This window comes from Xiphophorus hellerii, chromosome 21, assembly GCF_003331165.1.
Source record: "Xiphophorus hellerii strain 12219 chromosome 21, Xiphophorus_hellerii-4.1, whole genome shotgun sequence".
NCBI lineage: Eukaryota > Metazoa > Chordata > Actinopteri > Cyprinodontiformes > Poeciliidae > Xiphophorus > Xiphophorus hellerii.
In genome coordinates this window covers 9,550,427-9,572,270 of record NC_045692.1, presented here as the reverse complement: position 1 = coordinate 9,572,270, position 21,844 = coordinate 9,550,427, and the positions used below count along the sequence as shown (strand labels likewise).

General features: G+C 37.6%; 2 protein-coding genes across 5 annotated transcripts; one reads left to right on the top strand and one right to left on the bottom strand.

The window, feature by feature from the left end:
* Positions 1 to 5,420: 5,420 nt before the first annotated feature.
* Positions 5,421 to 14,026, bottom strand: zc2hc1a (zinc finger, C2HC-type containing 1A). The gene is given in 11 exon segments (XM_032551624.1): positions 5,421 to 6,810; positions 7,060 to 7,176; positions 8,028 to 8,103; positions 8,947 to 9,049; positions 10,560 to 10,702; positions 10,807 to 10,948; positions 12,086 to 12,112; positions 12,705 to 12,821; positions 13,307 to 13,369; positions 13,371 to 13,378; positions 13,968 to 14,026. Coding segments are annotated over 11 exon segments (936 nt in total). The 5' UTR covers positions 13,984 to 14,026; the 3' UTR covers positions 5,421 to 6,686.
* On the top strand, positions 10,545 to 21,394 carry pkia (cAMP-dependent protein kinase inhibitor alpha). 4 transcript variants are annotated; one of them, XM_032551627.1, is made up of 3 exons: positions 10,545 to 10,555; positions 18,857 to 19,060; positions 19,505 to 21,394. In XM_032551627.1, exons 2-3 carry the CDS (start codon positions 18,910 to 18,912, stop codon positions 19,579 to 19,581), a joined length of 228 nt encoding a protein of 75 aa, XP_032407518.1. In that variant the 5' UTR covers positions 10,545 to 10,555; positions 18,857 to 18,909; the 3' UTR covers positions 19,582 to 21,394. The 4 variants fall into 4 exon arrangements, with proteins under 4 accessions (XP_032407518.1, XP_032407519.1, XP_032407516.1 ...); XM_032551628.1 differs by lacking the exon at positions 10,545 to 10,555 and adding an exon at positions 16,294 to 16,413 and having other exon boundaries at positions 18,883 to 19,060; XM_032551626.1 differs by lacking the exon at positions 10,545 to 10,555 and adding an exon at positions 16,314 to 16,413 and having other exon boundaries at positions 17,997 to 19,060.
* The last annotated feature ends 450 nt before the right edge of the window (positions 21,395 to 21,844 follow it).

Below are 21,844 nucleotides of genomic sequence, written 5' to 3'. Positions count from 1 at the left end.
CACTTTGTAAGAAGGAAGATTTATTTCATTAATCTGAAAGTGATATGTTTTCCCACCTTTACCGGGCATGACCCCTCAACAGCTTGGGTATTTTATGTCACATTTAGAATATGAAAGGCTATGTAAAATACAAGTAATCTGGTCTATCAGTGTTTCAATGAAAAAAAAAACTCTTCCTCTGTAATAACTTGTTTGAATGGGGGAAAATGGATGGGCTCCAGAAGCTGTCATTCCGTAAATGTGTTGACAGAAATGTAGAAGTTACTCATGCAATGTCTGCTTGTAAAATATATATATATATATATATATATATATATATATATATATATAAACTCCAGGTCTCTGCAATCTTGAATAGGAAGCAGGTTTAGAGAATACATATAAAAAAAATAGCCTGTGCATAAGTACTGAAGCGCTTTCCACTTATTTTTTTACTGTTAGTTTCAAATTTCAATGCTTTTTCGTTATAAAACTTGCTGCAGAAGTTATCGAAATCATCCTATTTGCATTTATTTTGCTATTTAATTGTAGCCTCTCCTTACAAAACCTCTACTTTTGTATTTATTTGTATAGCACATTTCATGTGCAAGACAGTTCAAAGTGCTTTACATAAAAGTGAAGAGTAAGAATTTGAAATTAGAGCTTAAAAACACAGACATACATTAAACAAGAGAAAACAAATGAGAAACAAGGGGTAAGTCATCGTCTAATTAAATTTGAAATAAAACGTAGATAAAATACTTTTAGCTAAAAAAAAACAAAAAAAGAACTCTTTTCAGCCTGGATTTAAACACTATCAGAGTTCAGGCCTGCCTCTCTTCTTCAGGAGGACTGTTGCAGACTTTGGGAGCATAAAAGTGAAACGCAGCCTCTTCATGTTATGGTCTTGAGACCACGGCCTGAAGTTCTCAGAGTCTGAGCTGGTTCACACGGCTCTAACATGCAGAGATGCACAGAGGCACAGGACAACGAAGGCACTTTACACACAAGCAGAGCTGCTTTAAAGTAAAGGCTATTCTCTGTGCAGCAGAAAGCCAGAATAACACAATGTTATAATTAATAAACACATTTATAATTAATAAATCATTTTGTTTATGAAATGTAGTTTCCATGAAGGAAAAAAAAAACACCTGCAGACAAGTTGGCGCACATGTGCCGAGGCTGAAAAAGAGACTCACAATAGCATATGTAACCTAATATTACACATTTCAGGCTCAGGTGATGTTTTTTTTTTGTTTTTTTTTTTTCAAACTACTTGTTATGAAGGAAACTAAAGCTTTGCTTACAGGTATAACACGATAAATCCTGCTGGATAATACGTTGTCCCAGTACTTATTGCGATAAACGATAATATTGTTTTGAGACCATTTTCAAGTATTATAATGGTAATGGCAAAATAATGCAAGAACACATTCTCAAAGATGAATACTCTTTAAATTCTCATGGACATTTAAACACTGGAACCGGAAGACGTTTGAAATACGCAAAACGAATGAACAAGACAACAACTAAAATGAATTACCAAGTCTCTGTAAACAAAATTGTCATTCAAAAACACTTCTGGTTGAGAGCAATGAACCAGACTGAAGACCAGTTTTGGCAGAAAGAGAGAGAAAAGATTAAAACTAAATGAAATTGATTGAGTTTGTTTTAATTTATCTTGCGATTAATTGATTTATTGTTTATTGCGACAGGAATACTTATAGGTTATGCAATTAAGATAATTAAAATGGGATCATGTTGTCTGGGTCATGTTGTTTTAGCTAGGAGATTAATACAAACCAAACTAAACGGATATAGACCAAAACGTGTTTTCCCAAACTGTACCATGAGCCAATGAAAAGCCAATGTTTTTTGGTTTTTTTTGTAATACTAACACTGTTGTGTTCTCATTCATTTAAGAGAGACAAGCTGCAAAACCTATCCTGCCCAGAACGGAACTACAAACTAGCAAACTGCACAACAGAGAACACTGTGAGTAGTGATTATTTTCTGTGTCACCCAGAGATTTGGGCACACCTTTTGGTGTTCCCTGAATAGGTGTGACTGATTTTTATTTTTTTTTTTACTTTTACGTAACAGTATGTTCTAATTTTGGACTTACTGTCCATTGCTTCAAATGTAAGTCGGGACACAGAACATAAAAGCACACTTATGTATTTCTACTTTTGTGCAACCCTAACCCTACCGCAGTACAAGCAGACACTTTTCCAGTGAATTTGCCAATATCAGCATGCACGCATCAGTGTCCAAACCAGTCACTTTCTCCATTTCCCTATATTAAGGGGAAAAGCTGGGTATTTCCCCTGTGTGTTTAAAAGCAGATCTGAGCTTCTGTGGTCATCGCCTTGCCCATGACTCATGTTATATTCCCGCAGGATATGGTGGAAACCTTGCTCCGTCAAGCCTGTGAAATGTACAGGCTAAAACTTCAGGACATGACAGAGCTGGCCGAAATTGTCCAAAATTCGATACTATGCACTTGTCCTAAAAATGCGGTAAGAGTGAACTGCCAAGTTCGTTTTTTATTTTATGTTTTTCTTTAATGTTCTATTATTTTTTAGAAAACAAGAAACAAATCATAGGAAGCGGTTTCTTTCGCTTTTATCTCTTCATGAGATGTGGAATTTATAATCTGCCTAGGAATGTTGGCAGGTTTTTATGCTTCCTTTTGTCAAGAGGGGTGACTCACTGTTAGTCTTATGCTACTTTGTTGGTTCATTCTGACAGTGTATTCAAACACGAGCCTATTTGCTGTTAAATCTAACTTACGTGGAGTCTGGCAGAACTAAGTCAATTCTCACCATGGATGTGACAGTTAAGTAGCAGGAGCAGCGGATCAAAATTTTAATCATTTTCTCAGCCTTTTTGTTCATGTGATAATTTTTTTGGCTCTGTGGTCTTTACTTCATTGGCAGCTATAAGTTAACATACCAACTACATAGTGTTGTGTATACATGTCAAAGGTGAAAATCAAACTTTAATTGTCCCTGGATAACCTCTCTTTACACTGTCATGTACACTTCTGCTTTAGCTGCGGAGAATCTCAGAGAGATTTGATGATTCAGGCTGATTGTTAAAGTCTGAGTCATAAGTCAGAGCATAATCAGGGCCTTTGTACTGTGACAGGCTTTGTATTATTGCTTCACATTCTTGCATAGTTTAAAAAAAAAACTTTTCTTATTTTTTTATTCGCTCTCAGGTCAAAGTAATGAACGCGGTTTGGAACCAACTCCACATTTTTAAGATGCGGAGTGGTTCACCTGGTTTGTTGATTACATTAGCCAGATATACATTTATCTTTGATTGCTTGTGAGGATAATGAATGATATTGTTGTGAGCCAGTATGAGTCTCTCATGGTACAATATGCTTGAGAAAAAAAAACACAAAAAAACATGCCTTGAGAGCATTTGGAATAAGTGCACTTATTGTGCGACAAAAAAAAGAATTTGTCTATGGCATAAATATCAGAATTATAGAAAATGTGAAACTGAAAATTACATAGGTGCAAACACTGAACATTGATCGTCAATGGATTTTGAGGAACACATTTTTCTGTCACATCTTTAAAATGCTGTGTGTGACCTCTGGTCCTCCACTGGTTTGAATAGCGCTTTGTATCACAATAAGAGGTGCGTAAATCACATCAGGAAATTACTTTTGCTGTAATGTGACTATAACATTAAAGTATCAACTCACAAAAGGTGTAAATAAGTTCCATCCTCGCCATAGCTTTTATCCAGCATAATCATTAACTAGATCACGCTGTCTTGGTATCTGGCACACCAAGGGAAGTGTGTCTTCATCGGCGCAGACAAAGGATCTGCATAGCGCAGCGTGAGGTCAAGCAATATTAAGTCAGAGCAGTGATATTTGAGAAGCAATTGTGTCGAGTCTGTAAGAGTGGCAGACATGAGGCATACATATTATGTTGGGGTACAGTTTTTCCAACATTTCCACAAAATCTGTGGCAACCTGGGTTCAAATTATTTATGCTAAAGTACAAAATGCATATAAATTCAATACTGCAACATATATTTGCACACCGCAAGGCAGGTATCAGCCTATGCCTCAAATGCAGATATTTCTTAATAGTAACTATAACTAATAGTCATAACTATTTGACTCAACACTAATTAGTATGTCTATCTTTATTTAACAGACAAAAGACCCCAGTGTGAGGTCACAGCGACGGAGGATTCCAAGAAACCCGGGGAAGAAGCAGATGAAAAAACTTTGCAAAGCTAAAGCAATTCTGTCTTCCATGACTGTATGCTACCAGAGGCTGAGCACTAAGTTTGCGGCTGCTCGAAACTAAGCTGAAGCACAGCATGAAACCAAACAGAAAAAAAAACCCAAAAAAAAAACCAACTTAATGTGCTGCCAGTTTGTCTGAACTGTGCTGTCGTTTCGGATTATGCAAGAAGAAGCTTCCAGTTAATTCAAGCTTTCCTGTAAAGTATCGGTATATCCGTCTTGCGGCTGCTTTGGGTGTTGGACGACTACTGACTCTTGAGATCAGTTTCCAAGCTACACAGAAACAAACTCATTTAGCAGAAGGAAGCAGACTGGACTCTCCCACGCTACATGGAGGAGCTGTATGCTGTACAGATCTACTGCTCCAAAGAGGAATTCACTTAAAAAATAAATAATTATAAAAAAAAGGCCTTCGGAATGCATGTAGCCAGTGTTTGAAGAGATGATTAGTGAAGAATCTATTTCCAAAGACTTAGTTAAAAATATATATATACATTTGTATAAAAAAAAATGCTCTGGTTTTTACTCACACTCAAATGACTCCTGAAGTACAAACTGGAAATGTAATGGTGCTCAAATGCAGTTTTGCTTTCACTTCAGAAAAGGAATGACCCGACTAGTCCCGACATATTTTTGTTATCTTGGTTATCTGAAGCCGGTTGTTTTAGGCTGTGTGTCAAGTCATCGTTGCCGTTTTTAGTGACAATGTGTTCATTAATCGCTCTGAATGATTGATATATTAAAAGCATATTCTGACACAGATGGCTGAGCTCAGTTCACAGGCCTTATTACTTACGTGGGAGACATCGAAGATGCCTTTCCCACAACTTTTGGTCGGTGTTGTGATTAATGATACTTTTATCATACAAAAAAAAAAAAGAGCAAGTCAGACTTGTAACAAAAAAAAAAAAAAAAAAGGTTGAAACATGCAGCCTTTGCTCTTTTTCTCTTCTACTACTTTCAGTGCTGCTGATGTCTGCCTTGTGCTTAAAAGGCCTGGTTTTAAGCAAGTGAAGTATATTTGTTGTGTATGACATTGCATGGGTTTCCCCATCTATATTTATAATTAAAGATCTTACTTTGCACCCATGACTCTAATGCACCTTCTATGACATCTCTTTAGGCATCAACTTTCTTATGCGAGCCATAAATGAATCACTGGTGTCTTCAAAGAAGTTTATTTATGTGGTTGACATACATGACATTAAGTGCACAACCATATAGAGGTTAATGCTTTTAACACAAGAAATCCAACATTTTGCTCAGCTTAAATATTTCTCCTTCTGTGACATGTTAGTTTTTAATCTTGTTTGGAAAACAAAACAACTCAAATCGATGCTAGGAGTAGAAAATTACTTAAATGAGAACAGAAAGGAAAGAGAGAACTTGTACAAGTGCCGACAAGTCCCACGGAAATATACAATCTAGTGTCACTGTAGTTGTGTTTCTACAATTCGTAATGTGTTGAATAATGAATCCATAAGAAAAAAAACAACAATTACACTTAAAAAAAATTATTCTGTGAATCATATCTCATATCATTCAGCATAAATTAAATGGATTAAGAAAATAAATAAATTTCACTTTATAAAATAAGGGGGGAGGAAAAAAGGACAGAGTAAAAACTACATTTGCCAGTAGCAGTAGTGTTACGGGACATGTTGTCTGTAAAGCGACAGCTTTAAAAACTGGTTTATATAGGGAGTGATCTCTGACTAAACAGGGCGGTAAGAGAAAAGTTCCAACCTGTTTTTAAATGTAAAAACCACATTGCTGTTCCCTCAGTAGTCAATTATATTGCACTTTAATATGAAAACCTTCTGTTTGAGAAGAGAAGACTGACTGAATGCGCTTCAGGACGGGAGAGAAACTCAGTAGCCATCACAGCCATCTCCCAACAAGCAAACCAAACACTCTCTTCCTAGTTTTACTACACACTTCTCTGTGCGGATTTCTGCACACTTTCTAATCCCAGGGCAGTAGCTTTGTTTTTTATACTTACATAGGAAGTAGTGAGAAAGAAGGTAAGATGATTTGGATGGGTTTTTTCCCCAAGAAAGGAGCCGACATGCATTAACCCCTTAACTGTCAAAAAACCTTTACACTTTAGACAATTGGTCCACGAGGACACCGGTGTCCTCTTGACAGTTAAGGGGTTTAAGATATTTAAAGCTTTATAGTTTACTATTGAGACCGCTCAAAGAAAATAATTCAGCAACATACTGAGGAATATCACTGCCATATTGTTGCATAGAGCAGTACAGCTTTTATCTTAGCCACGCCCCTCAGCTAACAGGAAACCAGCAACAACGTGTGTCAGATGGAAAATGTGTTCTTAGTCTTTATTAACTTTGGTGATACTCTTCACTGCTCACTAAGCACAGACGCATCCCTACTTTCCTGTTCCTTCACCGACTTTTGACCTCCGTCAGATGCACATCCTCCGAATCCCACATTCACAGCAGAAATTAGCAGAGTCAACGGGGTACTTGGCGCCACAGGCGTGGCAGAACTTGCTCTTCATGCCGCCGTTACCGACGTTGACGTCATTCCTGAAAGGCAGAAAGTTAAACATTTATTTATAACTGGAGACCTGCAGGACTAGAATACTAAAAAAAAAAGTAAGAAGTGACATTTAATTAAAAAGAAAAATAATAATAAAAAGCAGGGCGGAAAAAAAAATCAATTTGTAGCTGCTGGATTTTAAGATGGCTGCAATTCACCAGAAATACCACAAGAGGGAGGTGAAGATTGGAGAGTACTTCTCCCAATGACCTCCTGAAAAACTGGAGGTAATTTACCCAGACATGTAGGTGTCGGCTTTCTTTTTGTTGGCTCCTATTCCAAACTGAGAGTTCCTCACACCTCCACACACACCTCCGTAGCCTGAGCTTACACCTTTGGCCTTATTTCCCACACTGAGAGAGAACGACAACAAAAGGAGATGACAGTGAGGACTGGATTTGGAGACACTGATCTCTACTACAAGACATCTATCCGAACTAATTCTGGCCTACAACAATTGGAGTTACAAAATCTCCTACATTCCCACATTTATTTGACTATCAGTACAGTCTGGATTATATGTCTTCATGAGAATACTATTTCAATCAACTATAAATTTTAAAGGAAGATGATATGCTCTTATGTAATAATTACATTTTAGTTATTGTGCTTTTTTTCCCCTCCATTGACATGTTTATAATGGAAAGTGAAGTATTTCTACACAGACACACTTAAAAGAGAAACAAATAAACAGTAAACTGAAATCTGTAAGACTCTAATCTGATTACAAGTTGCACATCAGGGTTTTAACATCCAAATATTTTACTCAAACCTTCATTCCAAACAAAAATGATCTGAGCAATACGTTCTGGTAAACCGTGTATGAAGCTGAAACACATTATAAAGATGTGACTGCACACATACTGATGATGTTTGTTTTCATTATCTCTGGTAATTATGATTTTTCACTTACAGCTAATGAAAATATGGTACTGATAAAGAGGTAATTTTGCAAAAGGTACTTTATTTCTCACAAACGAGCATCATCAAAATGCCTTTTGATGAACTGCGGGCGCACCGACTGAGGTTTTCTGGCCGATCACTAAAAACCCCAACCTGCCAATTTTGACCGATATTGTCTTTTTTTTTTTTTATCTCTGAAAAGTCGCTAAATATGTCGACAAAGTCAATCTAAATATTAGGGGAGTCAGAGACAGTTTATCAGTGCACCTCTAGACTGAAGTGTGTGAATTAACAGACTCACCCTGAAGGTGGGCTTGGGATTCCAGAGATATTCCTCCTCCCTGGGCTTGCTGAGTTTGTCTTACCTGGCGGGCTTACTTAAGTGAGTGAAATGGTAAGGGGGAAAAAAAAAGGACATGATTAATATGACAGGGTGAATATTTGTATGCTTATCTGTGAATCACATAGTAAACTTAAAACATACTGTACATCTGAATAGAGGTTTTTTTTTCTGAATGGATGTGTGTCTGTAGAGCATTGTGAAGAAGTTCCTACAGGCAAGGTTTTGATCCCTAAGGGAACAACCTGTTTGACATTTTAAAATATTTCAAATCCAACTCCTGTTTTATAATAAACTTCAGTTTTCCATCAACAATACATTTTATTCTACCAAGAGGAGCCAATGGAGGTGATGTATAATGTATATTTATTGGCATTCTGGTAAAGATGTGTAAATAATCTTAAAGAAAATGTTTTTTTTTATTACATTAGCATAATTCCACACACACACAAACACACACAATCCCACCTTACATAAACCGGCTTCTATTTTTCATCTTTATCATTTCCGTCTCTCATGCTAAGCTCATAGCTGAGCTACAACGGCGAAACAAGAACAAGTTTATTTCACAACCTCTGCATACCCAATTAATCACAAGGAAAAATGTGACACAGTAACATCCCACTGAGAAATTTAAGGAACTAGAATCATGCGGAAAAAAAAAAAAAAAAAGGGTTGTTTTCCTTCAGAGAGCCACAAACAATCTCTTATTTTCCATTAATGGAAGTCACAATAAGGGAAAAACAAAGGATAAAAAAAAAAGTCCGGACATCGGCTCTTAGGCAAGTAACTCTGCTATAAAATCTGCTACAAACACACACATATGTTGACTGAATATAACAGTTTATGATTACAGATGAACACAGCTGTGCTGCCTCACCAGCGGACTGCCCCAGGGGCCTCTGGGGCACACGAGAAGAAGTCGAGGGAAGTGTTGATGTACCAGGAGGGGTTGTTTTCTTTACAGGACCAGGAGGCTTAAACTGAGGACAGAACGGAGGCATGACAACAGGAATTTGGCCAGGAATTTCATATGGGAAAGTTTCAACATACAGAGGCAGTCATGTAAAATATAATGCCTGAAGTGCATCAGTGGAGTTTAGCTCTGTACCAGGAAGAGCCTCGTGTTCAATCTTAGTGATTTGATTTTGAAGTGGTATTTTTTTAATGGAATTTAAACAATTAAATGGAAATTTTGGTGTCATAGTTGAAAAGATGCACAAAACCTTTAATGATGAGATGTATACCAACAATACATTTTTAAAACAAAAACAAGGAAACGTACCAATCAATTGTTAAATTTAAAAAGGCATAAAATATCTTTTTGGTATTCTAGAAATGCTGCAAAAACAACATTTGCACCACTTGCCATCCATCAGTAAACATCAATAGATAGATAGATAGATAGATAGATAGCATTTATTGTCATTGAACAGAATTCAACGAAATTTCCATTGCAGCTCCCGTGCAAAAGGTCAAATATATACAGTATAAATAAGCAAACACACAATAATAATAATAACAATACACTTTGATGTGCTTTTTCTTTATAAAGTTCAGAATAAATCAGATAGAGGTTGGGGTCATATGCTTTGATCCATAAATTTAGATAAGAATTCAAAACTACTATCGCCATCAAAGAACTTGAAGAAGAATTTTTTCTAATATGTGTTATGGTAAAAAATAAAATGCTGAAATCAGCAAGTTAAAGCTAAAAATATATAGGCTATATATGTATAATTCAAAAAGGAAGCCAAACCAGAATATCTCTAGATTTTATACTTGCAAAACCTCTGCCTGTTGTCTTCAAAACACACACACTGCTTCACTGGGTTAAAATGAAAGTGTGTGTAGGGGTAGAGCGGGCGCCACGTGTACGGAGGCTATTAGTCCTCAGCATAGCTACCTGTGGTTCAATTCCCGACTCTGAAAGCTTTGCTGCACGCCTTCCCCACTTGTCTCTTTAACCATTTCCTTTCACGATCTAGTGCCAGAAAAAACTTTTAAAGAAATAAAAATAAAAGAATCAATCGAGCAACAACAGGATTTTCACTTTCGTCCTTTTGATTCTTCTTTCGTAACATTTGAATGAATCAATTGACACGTGAGAATGTGTCCAGCTGTATTATTCCTTTATCAAATCACCAGTCAGGATAATAGACGCATGTTATGCAAGACAAGAACATCACACCACCTCCAGGTCATTTCACAAGTCGTTCCAAGGTACAGCAGATCTTAACTCTTCCTTACTGGTTGAATTGCAAAATGACGTGCACTTCCTGGATTCCTTGCTCCTTTAGCTAAAAGTTAGTTTATTAGTAGTAGCATAGCAGTTTATTTTGTTTGTTTTTTTGGGGGGGTTGGTGGGGGTTCACAGAGGTATCTTTTCATGAAGTTTCTGTGTTCAATATCTGACTACGCCAGACAAACTTTCTACCAGAAAGACGAGCGGTATGCTCCGACTGATTTGGTTACTGTTGTGCGTGTGTGTACCTGTGTGCGAAGCGGAGCCTTCTTGGCATCTACCAGCTTGTTTTTATTGGGCATGCGGGCGGCTTGCTCCCGGCAGAAATTGATGTGTCTGTCAGCGGCATTTTCATTGAACCTCCGCTGACAGTAAGGACACTGGATGTAATCTACAAAGCAGGTTTGGTACATAGGTTACATGATGTGTACTTTTTATTTTCTTTTTTTCCCCAATGTTAAAAAAAATAATAATAAAAATCCACCTGTTTGTTACCTGGATCGTAAGTCGGAGGAGGAGGCGGGGGTAGAGGTGCCCCCTCCCTCATTGCCAGAGTGGCGGCCTTGGCAGCTTGAATGGTGGCGATGAAGTCCTCGTGTTTCTTGCGCCAGTTGGAGGGCTTCTTCGGAGGTTCGGCCTGGTGGGCAACAATATAGTTAGCATAGATTGCTGTTGATCGGTACGTCTCTGTAGTCACAGTTTAGAACGTGACACTGAGAAAATATTTTCTACGCAGCCCTGATTTCCAAAGTTCTTGTTGATCTGGAATTTTTTAAGCCTGAAATTTCCACCACTGCTCTGATACAGTGAATATGAGCAATAAATACATCAGGCTTGTTTCTTATTGTACTAATATTTTTTTTTTTTTTAAACTAAAAAAAAACAAAAAAAAAACTTCATAGCTGCAGTCCAAGTGTTATCTAAAGCTAATCATTTATGACAGAAATAGTTCAGTGCACTCTGTCTGGGTTGGCCTGACTTCCTATCTTCTCCTACAGCTGCACTGTTCAACTGCATCATGTCCATTTGTTAGAATGTACTTCTAATATTTTATATAAAATACAGCTTTAGAGGTTCAATGAAAAATCTGTAGAATGTGCCAGTTTCTTTATCCTAATTAACTGATCCCTCATCTGAATAATTGATTACTAAAATAATCGTTATTTGAAGCCCTCCTTATTTTTCTGCACTTTTCAATGCAACTTTCATGCCTTTTTTTTTTTATTATTATTATTTCTCAAGACTTTTCAAAACGCCAGTGATGTGTCTATTTAACTAAAGTTTGTCCTGTTAATACCGATGAACCAGAAGCCACATTGAAGATGCGAGTTGAAAGCTAGACAGCAATGAGAAGACAAACAGATTCCTGGGTCAATTTTAGATCAAGCGCAAGAGTTTGTGCAACTCAGATTGACCTCACTAGAAATTGTAAGGCACGCCAGAGAACAAATTAAAATTTGCAAGGAAGCTATTGAGAGAAATCCCCTTTATTTGACTATTCTGAAGGGACTGCAAAGTTGCAAGCAGAAGACATTAGCATTAAGAGTCACAGCACAAGACTTCTTTACACACAGAGTTCAAAAACTGAAACGCCACCGAAAAAAATCCACTGATTTTTCTCATTATACTGACATCACAAATATGAGTTGACATGCTTTCAACTACCATTTGCTCCAAGGGTACAAGTGAGTATTCAAAATGCCAGAAAGTGTGAGCAAAAGCAAAACAACTGTATATGGAAAAACAAAACAAAAAGTGAAGCAAGTGAACTTACTTTCTGTGCAGCAGCTGAGGTTTGTGACTGAAATACAATTGACAATGTTTTACATTTGAAAGTAAACGCAAAGATTTATGTACAAGTTGTTCATCAAAGTAAAGATCAGAGTGCTGAGAATATTCTAACCATTAATTTAGTACTGGAATCCAGCACTGATCCAGAACAGAGAGAAAGTTTTAACATGAGATACGATAGTGTAGATAGGAAAAAAATAATGATAACGTGATCACTAGGGAGTTAAATTCCCACCAGAAAACGTAAACGTTTATAGAATAATTACACAATTTTCTGACAAAGAATGCAGATATCCTCTGTCAAAAAATTATACATTTGAGAGAAAAAAAAAAATTCTCTGACTAAAGGCATACATTTACGATATTAAAACTAAGAGATTCTCTGAAGTCGGAAAAACTGGTGTTTTCTGGCGTCGCAATGTCAGAGAGTTTCTTAGTTTTAATGTAAATTTATGCCTTTATAGTCATTTCAACTGGCGTTTAGAACATTTGTCCATAGCCTGATTAAAAAAGGCTTCGACTACATTTGCTAAAATAAATTTAAAAAAAAGGCTGAACCATCTTCAGTGTTGGAATGTTATGCCCTTCATCTCACGACTTACCACTGGTTTTAACGGTTTTAGTACGGGGATGTCTGTGCCCTCAGCTCTCTGCCGGCTCGAATCGAAAACTTTTCTCCTTTTAGCCGCTGCCTTTTGGCAAATTCTAGAATGTTTCTCCTATTGGAGGAAAGGTAAACACATTAATGAAGAACATGGTTCCTATACAATATCCCTACAAAACCTGAACATGTTGAACAATTATTTTGATCATTTAAAGCAAGTCTGTGAAAATGTCAATTGATCTGCTTTTCTGATGCAAAGATTATAAATCAAATGTGATTCTATCACACTGTTTCCCTAAAACCTGTACCTTCTCTATAAAAGCTTTTTTTTAAAAAACAAAATACTGAGTTTGTCAGTATTTTGGTAAAAAAAAATACTACCTCTGAGTCTGTCAGCTGAGTCTGTCAGCTGACAGACTCAGAGGAAAATGTGATCGCCTAGCAACTTCAAAACTTTCAATGTTTGAAGGGCCTAAAGCCTTCCTGACAAAGTTTAGCTGGGATAAAACCATGCCATCATCTTCCAAAATGAGTGCACTTTTACAACACCGAATCAACACAAATCTTACGAAGTATTTGGAAGAAAGTTGTGTTATTTACCAGGACACTGGGGAAGAAAAATCTTGTACAGGTTTTGCACTGAGACAGTTCCTCACCAGGAGTCCTGACCATCTGCAAGAAGATAAACACATGATACAATGGTAACTCTTCGCCTTTAGACGATAAGACGTAGAAAGATGCTTAACTTGCAATAGTCTGTCTAATACTCGCTTTTGGCCTCAAGTATTGCGTTGGGACGATTTGAGTTTGCATGATAATATAACCACAACCTAATATTGTGCTCTTAACAAGACGTATTATACTTTTTTTTAAATGCAATGAATAACAAACAAATTCAAAACGGTACAGAGAATAATGATTCAAGTTTGTTCAATGAAATGCCTTTTTGACGACGCCCCAGTCCAGTTCATTCATTAAAATGTTCCATAGATAGCAGTAAAGCTAACACAGGGCCACTAAATCACACCCACCTAGTTAGCAGCTAGCTTCATTTTGATCCTAACATTACCTTAGCTGTACTTGGGCTAAATCCCAAACAAAAGAGGTCGCTGTCAAAAAAAACAAACGGTAAAGCAAACGAAGCAGTGACATTTTAAATGGTAATTCTGAATGTGTAACGCTGAGATGCTGCAAGTTCGAGTTTGGCAAAAAATAAAGAATAAAATACACAAAGGAGGAAAGGGACATCTATTTAGTTTACCTTGAAATTCTTCCATTATTAGGTTATTCTCTTGTCTGATGCTGCTGCCGTTGACGCCAAACGGCCCGACGTAGTCTGGGCAATAAAGAGCAATCCCTCAGTAGCACTTCCGGTTTCGCAAAAATGACCGAAACAGCCAAGAATTTATGGATAAAACAACATTTTAGCAAAACAAACAAATAAATAAATTAACTAATAAATAACAGAATAGTAAGTTTAAAGATTTTTTTTACAACGTTTCGTCCAATTACAATGTTTACATATATTTTTTGTGTTTTTTTTTTAAACTTTTTTATTTTGTTTGTTGTGTAACGCCATCCTCCAGTACTATTATTATTATAATAATAATAATAATAATAATAATAATAATAATAATAATAATAATAATAATAATAATAATAATAATCCAACCAAGGGCTTGTAGAATAACTATCTTGACAGGACTTATCTTTGGCTATAAATAGCGACTAACATTTTAACATCAGCGTTTTCTATTGGTTGTTATATCAGGTACAACCAATAGAAAACCAAAGCACTGCTTTGCTTTAGCAGCTACAACAGATGGGGCGTGGAAGGAATTATGACCTCAGAGTCTTTATTTATTCATTTATTTCAAAAAATATAGTGGTCAAGTGGCCTGTTGGTACATGGGAATCAAGCATGTATTCCTTCTTACTTTTACAAAAATCAAACATTGTCTATTGCAGTGAAATAATATCTGTGTGTCTGTTATTCTACATTAGTTAATAAAAGGTGCTGGTACTTCGTAATTAATAAAGCAGCACTGAGACTGTTGCTTGTTGCGACCGTGAATCCCTGTTTGTCTTCCAATGGAATGTCACTTGTTGTGAAACAGAGGTATACAAATAGCCTGAACTGACATATATTGTACCAATAATATATTATGTAACATTGGTTTAATTCCCAGACTAAGAGAATCGGTGTTGTCCTGCTGACATATGGTGGGTCAACATTTGGCTCCAGGCAAACACTTGGGAGTTCACAGTTTGCCAGATGGGGAACATGTGTCATCTGAAAGAATCGCTTCACAAACAGCTGCTATGAGAAAGCACAGAATTGAAAGGATGCATCTCTGTTCATTACAATAAGACCACTGTTCTAAAACTGGCTGTTCTCTCTGTCCTCTATTTCACACAGATACTCACACTTTTCTATGCAAACAACTATTGCTAGTAGCAGATAGACTTTGACTTTCTTGTAGTTTTAATGCAAGTACCGAAGGCAATATATTCTCTTTCGTTCGTTCGTTTTTTTTTTGTTCTTATAAGGAAATATTCTGCGTTTCTAGCCATTAAGAGAATCTCTACAGCCTCTTGATTCTGAAATGTGAATAAAAAAGGAAGCAGTGTAATATTGTTGGATAAAAGATGTCGTTAAAACCTAAAGAAAAATAAATAACTGTTACCTTTTTTTGTTGTTTAAAAATGGTTTATGTATCAAACATGACTTAAAAGAAATTGCAATTTGATGCCATGAAATTGGCCTCTGTGTTTAAGAAGCTCTGGCTCGTTCTGATACCCTTTCTGATACACAACAAAAGCCGTTTACAACCATTCTTAGGAGTCTTGGGGTGAGACGTAGTTTGTATCTTAAGCTCAGCAGATTTACAGTTCCACCAGGTGTTTCCTAATTGCTGCTGCCGCTGGTCTGGAGGAGCTGAGTGGGAAAGGCATGTCAAAGGATCTGGAAGTACTGGCAAATAATTCAGTCCCAGTTTGAACAGCAACTATATTGTGGTTTTGATGCTTGCGCTAATGTAAAGTTGTTTAAAAGCCAAGAAGCAGAATCAAAAAATATTTTGGAGGGAATTTCAAAAGTAGAATCACAAAATCATGAATCTCACTATGAGTTTTTTTTTTGTTTTTTTAGAATGGTTGTTGAGCATATTATCTAAAAAGAGTGTCGCTATCTGGAATCACCTGCCAACTTCACAGTCAGCCCCCATTCTACTTCATAATACACAACACAAGGGGGCACCCAGAGCCCGTTCACTGGAAATCACAAAAACTGACGAGAAATTTTATGAGGAAAAAGCAACAATGTTTTATAAGTGCTGGGGCTGCCCCCTTACACAATGGCACCCTGAGCAGTGAGCTATATCGCCCCTTTCAAAAGTTGCCAATGGAAGAGTCTTAAAGCAGTCTTACACAGTTTGGGACTTTGTTTTTAGCTCTCTGTTTTTTATTTGACTTCTGTATCCAAATATGGCACAGCTTCCACGCCTTAGCTCACATTTTTGCACAAACAAGGTGATCCACAAACATAGGTTTGTCTTGGATTTTATTTTGAAACAAACGCCCGGAACTAAAATCAGTCTTGCTTCAGCTTCACGCCACGAACTCTTGTAGATGAACCGAGGTACGCGGACTCAGGCTGGAAGTGACTGACCCTTGCGAACAGTCGGAATCTGTTTAGCCCAGACAAGGTACATTTCTAATCCCGACAGGGATCGCACGATGCACAGGGTGCATATGGAGAAATCGCACGCAGAACGAGTTTGCATGCCGTTTGTGTGACACTGACCTACCTCTGCCTGATTGGGGTCTTTGTCATCAGCAACAGAGGGGCAGATGGCCGTTCTATTTGCAGTGAAATCAGCTGGAGACTCAAGATTGTGCCGCGGTATTTATAGCAGCGCATATTTATTAAGCCTCACTGTACGTTTTGTTTTATTATTTAGAACATTAAATAACAAGCACAACAATGAATCTCAATCGTTTTGTTTTTTTTAAATGAGTAACTGTAAGATGTATAGAGTTTTACTGAATGAAAGCATCAAATAATACTGTGCGTTACAAATTTAGATACTGTTCTGAAAAAGAGACGCAATATTAATTTGTGAAAGGATTATCATAAATAGAAATGATCTGACAGGATCAAAGCTGAATGGGGCCCTAAGCTGAATTCCCACTTGGAGTTAAGACTGTTCTCTACCTGCCTGGTTAATTGTTTTCACAACTGACTTTAGAGATAGCTGTAACCGCAACACTGAATTCCCCCTGAATTGTCACATCAGTCTTTTTTTATTGGTATAATTTGTTAAAAACAAATAAATAAAAAAGCACATGTGGCAAAGTGTGGTGGAAGGTAAAAGCTGGGTAGAAAGTTTGGTAATTGGGCGATTCCTGTGACTTTGTCATTTGCTCTTGCCCTCAAGTCCAAAGCAGAATCCTTAGAGATAAGGGGAATGGCCTGGATGAGCTGTAGGCCTGTTTTGAAAGATGTCATGGCTACTTAAGATTTATTTTCACACAGTGGTGTTTGTGGATGTGTGTTACGGTTCATTTCCCAGGACAGCACAGCCTTAGTGGCTGTCAAATCCTTTTACCAAAAGAGTTTTTCTTTTTTTTTTTTTAAAGAAATCTAAGCGCATTTGATCATCTGTAGCTCAAATCATAGTATCCGTGTAAGCGTAAAAAGAAATACATAAATAAAACACAACTTAGTGAGGTTTTGATAAACTTGTAAGCAAAGAATAAAAGCACTTCTTTAAATTTTCTGAGCATTAAATGGCTGTTGGGGTCTTTGGGCTCCAAAGCACCAGCAGCAGGAAGCTCTATATAAGACTGGGCCTCTGTGGGGAATCGAGTAGCTGGCGAAAGTTATTCTGGGTCTCCATTTCATTAACTCTCCTCTTTACTAATGCTATCAGTGTTTGGCAGCACAGCAAATGAAATGGTTTCAAAGACAGATCAGCAGATTTTGTCAGGACTGTAGAAGGCAGAGAGGCCATCTTGGCTCTTGTGCTGTGCTTTGATCATTAGTTTGGAGCTAATGATCCAAACTAATGATCAAAGCACTAGTGTCCAGGTCAGCCTCAAACTGTGTAAAGTGTCAACTAACAATATAGATACATAGCAGATGTGTGAAAATGCTACTAATTTTTAATGTAACAGGATATTCTTTTTTTTTTTGGAGTGAGGGCAAAAGACTGAAAGGTCAGGAGCAACAAATTAGGTTATTATCATCCCTGATTTGACTCTCCACATTACTGCATGCTGTCTGTAGTGTCCCCCCTTTTCGCTGTGTTCAGTCTGTCTGTTGGGCACACACAGCATCTGTTGGGTTTTGCCAATTTTGACACCATGTTGAGAATGACAGCTGAATGGGAGTGCGCTCGGCTGATGGCGGATGAGACATTCAAATATTGCGTTGGTCAGTCAAAGCCTTTGCGGCTATTGCTGCGCATGGATTGATCTGGAGACAGCACTCTTCTTTTAATTTCTGAAATTTCTCTCTCTTTTTGCATTGACTCTTTTGAGTCAATGCAAGAAATCAGGAAACCTTGAATGTCTTTTTTTATTTTTTATTGTGGTTCTAGTTTGCAAAGTTGTTTTGTTATTTTTTCTTCTTAAGAAGGATTTCCAGTTTGGCACAGTAAAAATAAATCTGTGATTGACAGAAGAAACAGAGAAGGGAAAACAAAGCCTGAGCCTGATTATTGCTAAAGGGCAGCCTCATCCAGCTGGGTTGATACAGAGAGCTGGCATGTCAACAGAGAGTGCAAGTTGACTCCTTGTTAATTACCCCTTTGATTGAGCATTTTTAGTAGAGCTCTGCATTGGTTTAGCAATGTCTTTCTTTAAATTCTCCTCAGTATTCCCCACCACAGTGTACATGTTCATTTCTGTAGAGTTGCCTGTACCCTGGACGGAGATTAAAATAGATTAATCAGGGATTAGATTGTGAAATAAGAGGGGAGGGAGGGATATATTGAACGAGCGTCTGGGGTGTGTCTCGCTTTCTTCTGATGTGTCCTCCTCACACACGTTTACTCACCAAAAACCTCCGAGACCTCTCTTGAGTTTCGTCATCCTACTTAAATGCTGCACACGTTTACACCCGTGTGCACCTGGAGCTAGCATTAGGTTTGTTGCTGTGTGTGTGTAAAAAGGCAATGCTATGGTGAAGCGTGCCAGCGATGACGGATGTGGAGGCCACTTACGAGGACTTCATCGCTTCTCGACGATCCGGCCGCAGGAACGCCATCCACGAGATCCCAGGAGACCCGGGAGCGCAGGGGGCCGCTGACCTGTCCCAGGCTCTGGCACAGCTTAACATCAACAAATCTGGTGAGACTTAAGAATACAATTTCGGACTGGAATTGAAGAATTGTGAAATATTTTGTTACTTTCTATGATAAATACGAAAGGAATGCAAGTATCTGCGTACAGGGTACAAGATTGAAGCCTGTGCGTTCAAAAACTATCCACATGTCCACCTTGTGCCCTCCCCAGCAGTGTAAAGAATGGCACCCAAGGATTTATCTGACTGTTTTGTCTGTGATTAAGCCAAATATCAGATTTTCAGTGCTGCATCTGTGCAAAGCTACTTTATTTCAAAGCAGAGTGTTGACAGCAAATAAAAATTCCCACATTTTGACTTCACCTCAGCTCCATCGAGGTCAAACCAGACTACCTTCTCTAGGAAAAAGATGGCCCTGAAATGTAATGGGAATGAAAAGGTGCCCTACTCGTGAAACGTCTTGTCTAACCGTCCCTGTTTCTGTTTGTAAGGGGATGAGGAAGTGGACGCAGAGAAAGGCCAGGGCGATTCAGCAAAAGAAGAGGAGACTGAAGCTGAAGACTCCTAAGTTGAAATGGGGACCAAGCATGGACTTGAGGGGTCTAGAATAATCCTAGGATTCTCCAGCTCACCGTTTGCAAACAAGAGAGAAACTCAAGAAAACCCTCTGCTGCTATCGTCCCAGCAGGACAAAGTTTTCTTGCTGCGTTTGGTGATCTAGGATCTAGGTCGACTGTGAGCGTAGCATGATGTCAGCAACTAAAGTCAATGTGTTTTCACAGTTCTTAGGTGTGGAGAAAGGAAGGCGACAGACACCAAAACGAAAAAGGTCCTCTAAGGATTTTTTGAGGCAAATTCTTAAGAGTTGCCACTAAGTCTAAGCATGTTTACCTTGCCCTTGTTCTGCCTTTACTCAACCAGCACTCATTTCTCTGAAACACTCCCAGGAAAAGGTGACCAGGGTCTGAAAATACTCACTCCTCCACTTCGTCATCTTCTCTTGCAAGTACTTGCACACACGAACCCTCTCTTAATGTCTCCTGTCAGCTGTTTCCTTGTGCTCAATAATTTTCTGCATGATTTTTTTTTTCCCCCCTCTGGACCATAGACCTAGTTTAGCTAATTGGCTTTGTTGACTTTCTATTTGTCCATCTGCCTTAGGTAATCTCAGACGCAGCTGATTCAAATGATGATTAGGTAACACACTGTTAACCCCTGGAAAGTAGAGTCTTAGGTCTATTCTGCTTCTGAGGCAACATGCAGATTAGAGGTTGTTGTTTTTCAAATATTTCAACACCTTTTCTTCAAGATCTGCACATGAAGTTATGGTTTTCTGCCATGTGAAGGATATTGTAATGCAGCTTACATTTCATCACTTAAAAATGGAATATTTTTGCACTAATAAGTAATGAGCTGTTAATATTTTTAGTATTAGTTTTGCAATTACATTTGGAAGATGAAACGCTCTGGACTAAGATTTTTCTTACCGTCAAGACTTTCGCTGTCTGTGACGAACAAATTTCACCCTGAAATCCACATTCTTCACATTTCTGGTCTCCATACAGTAACACACTGCCGTGCATTATATTCTAATCATTTTTGTATGTTATCTTGTTTCAAATTTAACGTGTGATCTTGTGCAGCCCCAGAAGTATAACGGATATTTGTTGTTGTTAGAAATTGCACTACTGATTGCACTCAGATTTAACCATGCGTGGATTCTGATTAATTTATTTATTTACTTTTAATGGGATGACTCTTGGGCCTGTATACTCTGCACATAAACCTTTTCATAGTAAAATAGCTTTAATACTATAATGGTATTTTTGCCTTGTATAACTAAACCAAACATATGAAGACGCACTCTCAAAAAATGTCTTTGTAAAATTGATGCTGTGAAATTCTTTCATTCAGTGGTATTATGGTATCTGATTTTTTTTTCCTCTTTAAATTTGAGGTGTTATTCAGAATATTTGTGGATAAAAAAAATGTTTGTACCGTAAAGCAACTCAGGTGTAATTTGTTTTAATGACCAAAACTGTTGCAATGTTGGTGACTGATGGCAGCCATGTTGATTTTTTTTTATATAACTGTCTTCAGGAACTCGGGCACACCACGGAAAAGGCATTTCACGGTTTTGAAATGTTTTCAGTTTACTTACAGCAGCTTTGACACTTTTAAGTTACGTGTGATATAATGACTGGAGGAGAAGTTTGGGTGCAGAGAAATAGCATGGTCACTGCTTCCCTCTGGTGGTCAGCTAGACCTAATCTTCACTAATAAAGAGCCATATGACACAAACTGTTTAGAGACTATGAATTATGAGATTATGTTCACTTATAGTTGGGTTGAAGCATGACAAGTCAAAAATAAAACACATGATGCTTGATGAGGTGTTTTAACTATATTATATATATTAAATCATTTGTGTTATTTTGGTGTTCTGTGATGGACTAGTGGGCTAACGCAACGATGGGTGGACACAGGCATATCAGTGTTTTTCTAGGTGAAAATGGGTGACTGTCTGTTGTGTTAAGTATGTTGAGTGGTGAACATGACTAGAAAGTCACTGTATAAATTCTTTCCATTTACCACATGTATCTGACAAATAACCCTCATCAAAAACATATCCTAAACATATTCTAATCTATTAAATACGCAGTAGCAAACACTTTTCTAACCCAGGAACATTTACAGATAAGAATAATTGTATGTCATTTGCATACCATTGTACACTAAGGTTCTAATTTCTTTACTTACATTTGCCAGAGGCGACATGTAAATGTTAAACAGAACAGGGCCTAGTTTTGATCCTTGGAGAACCCGGCAGG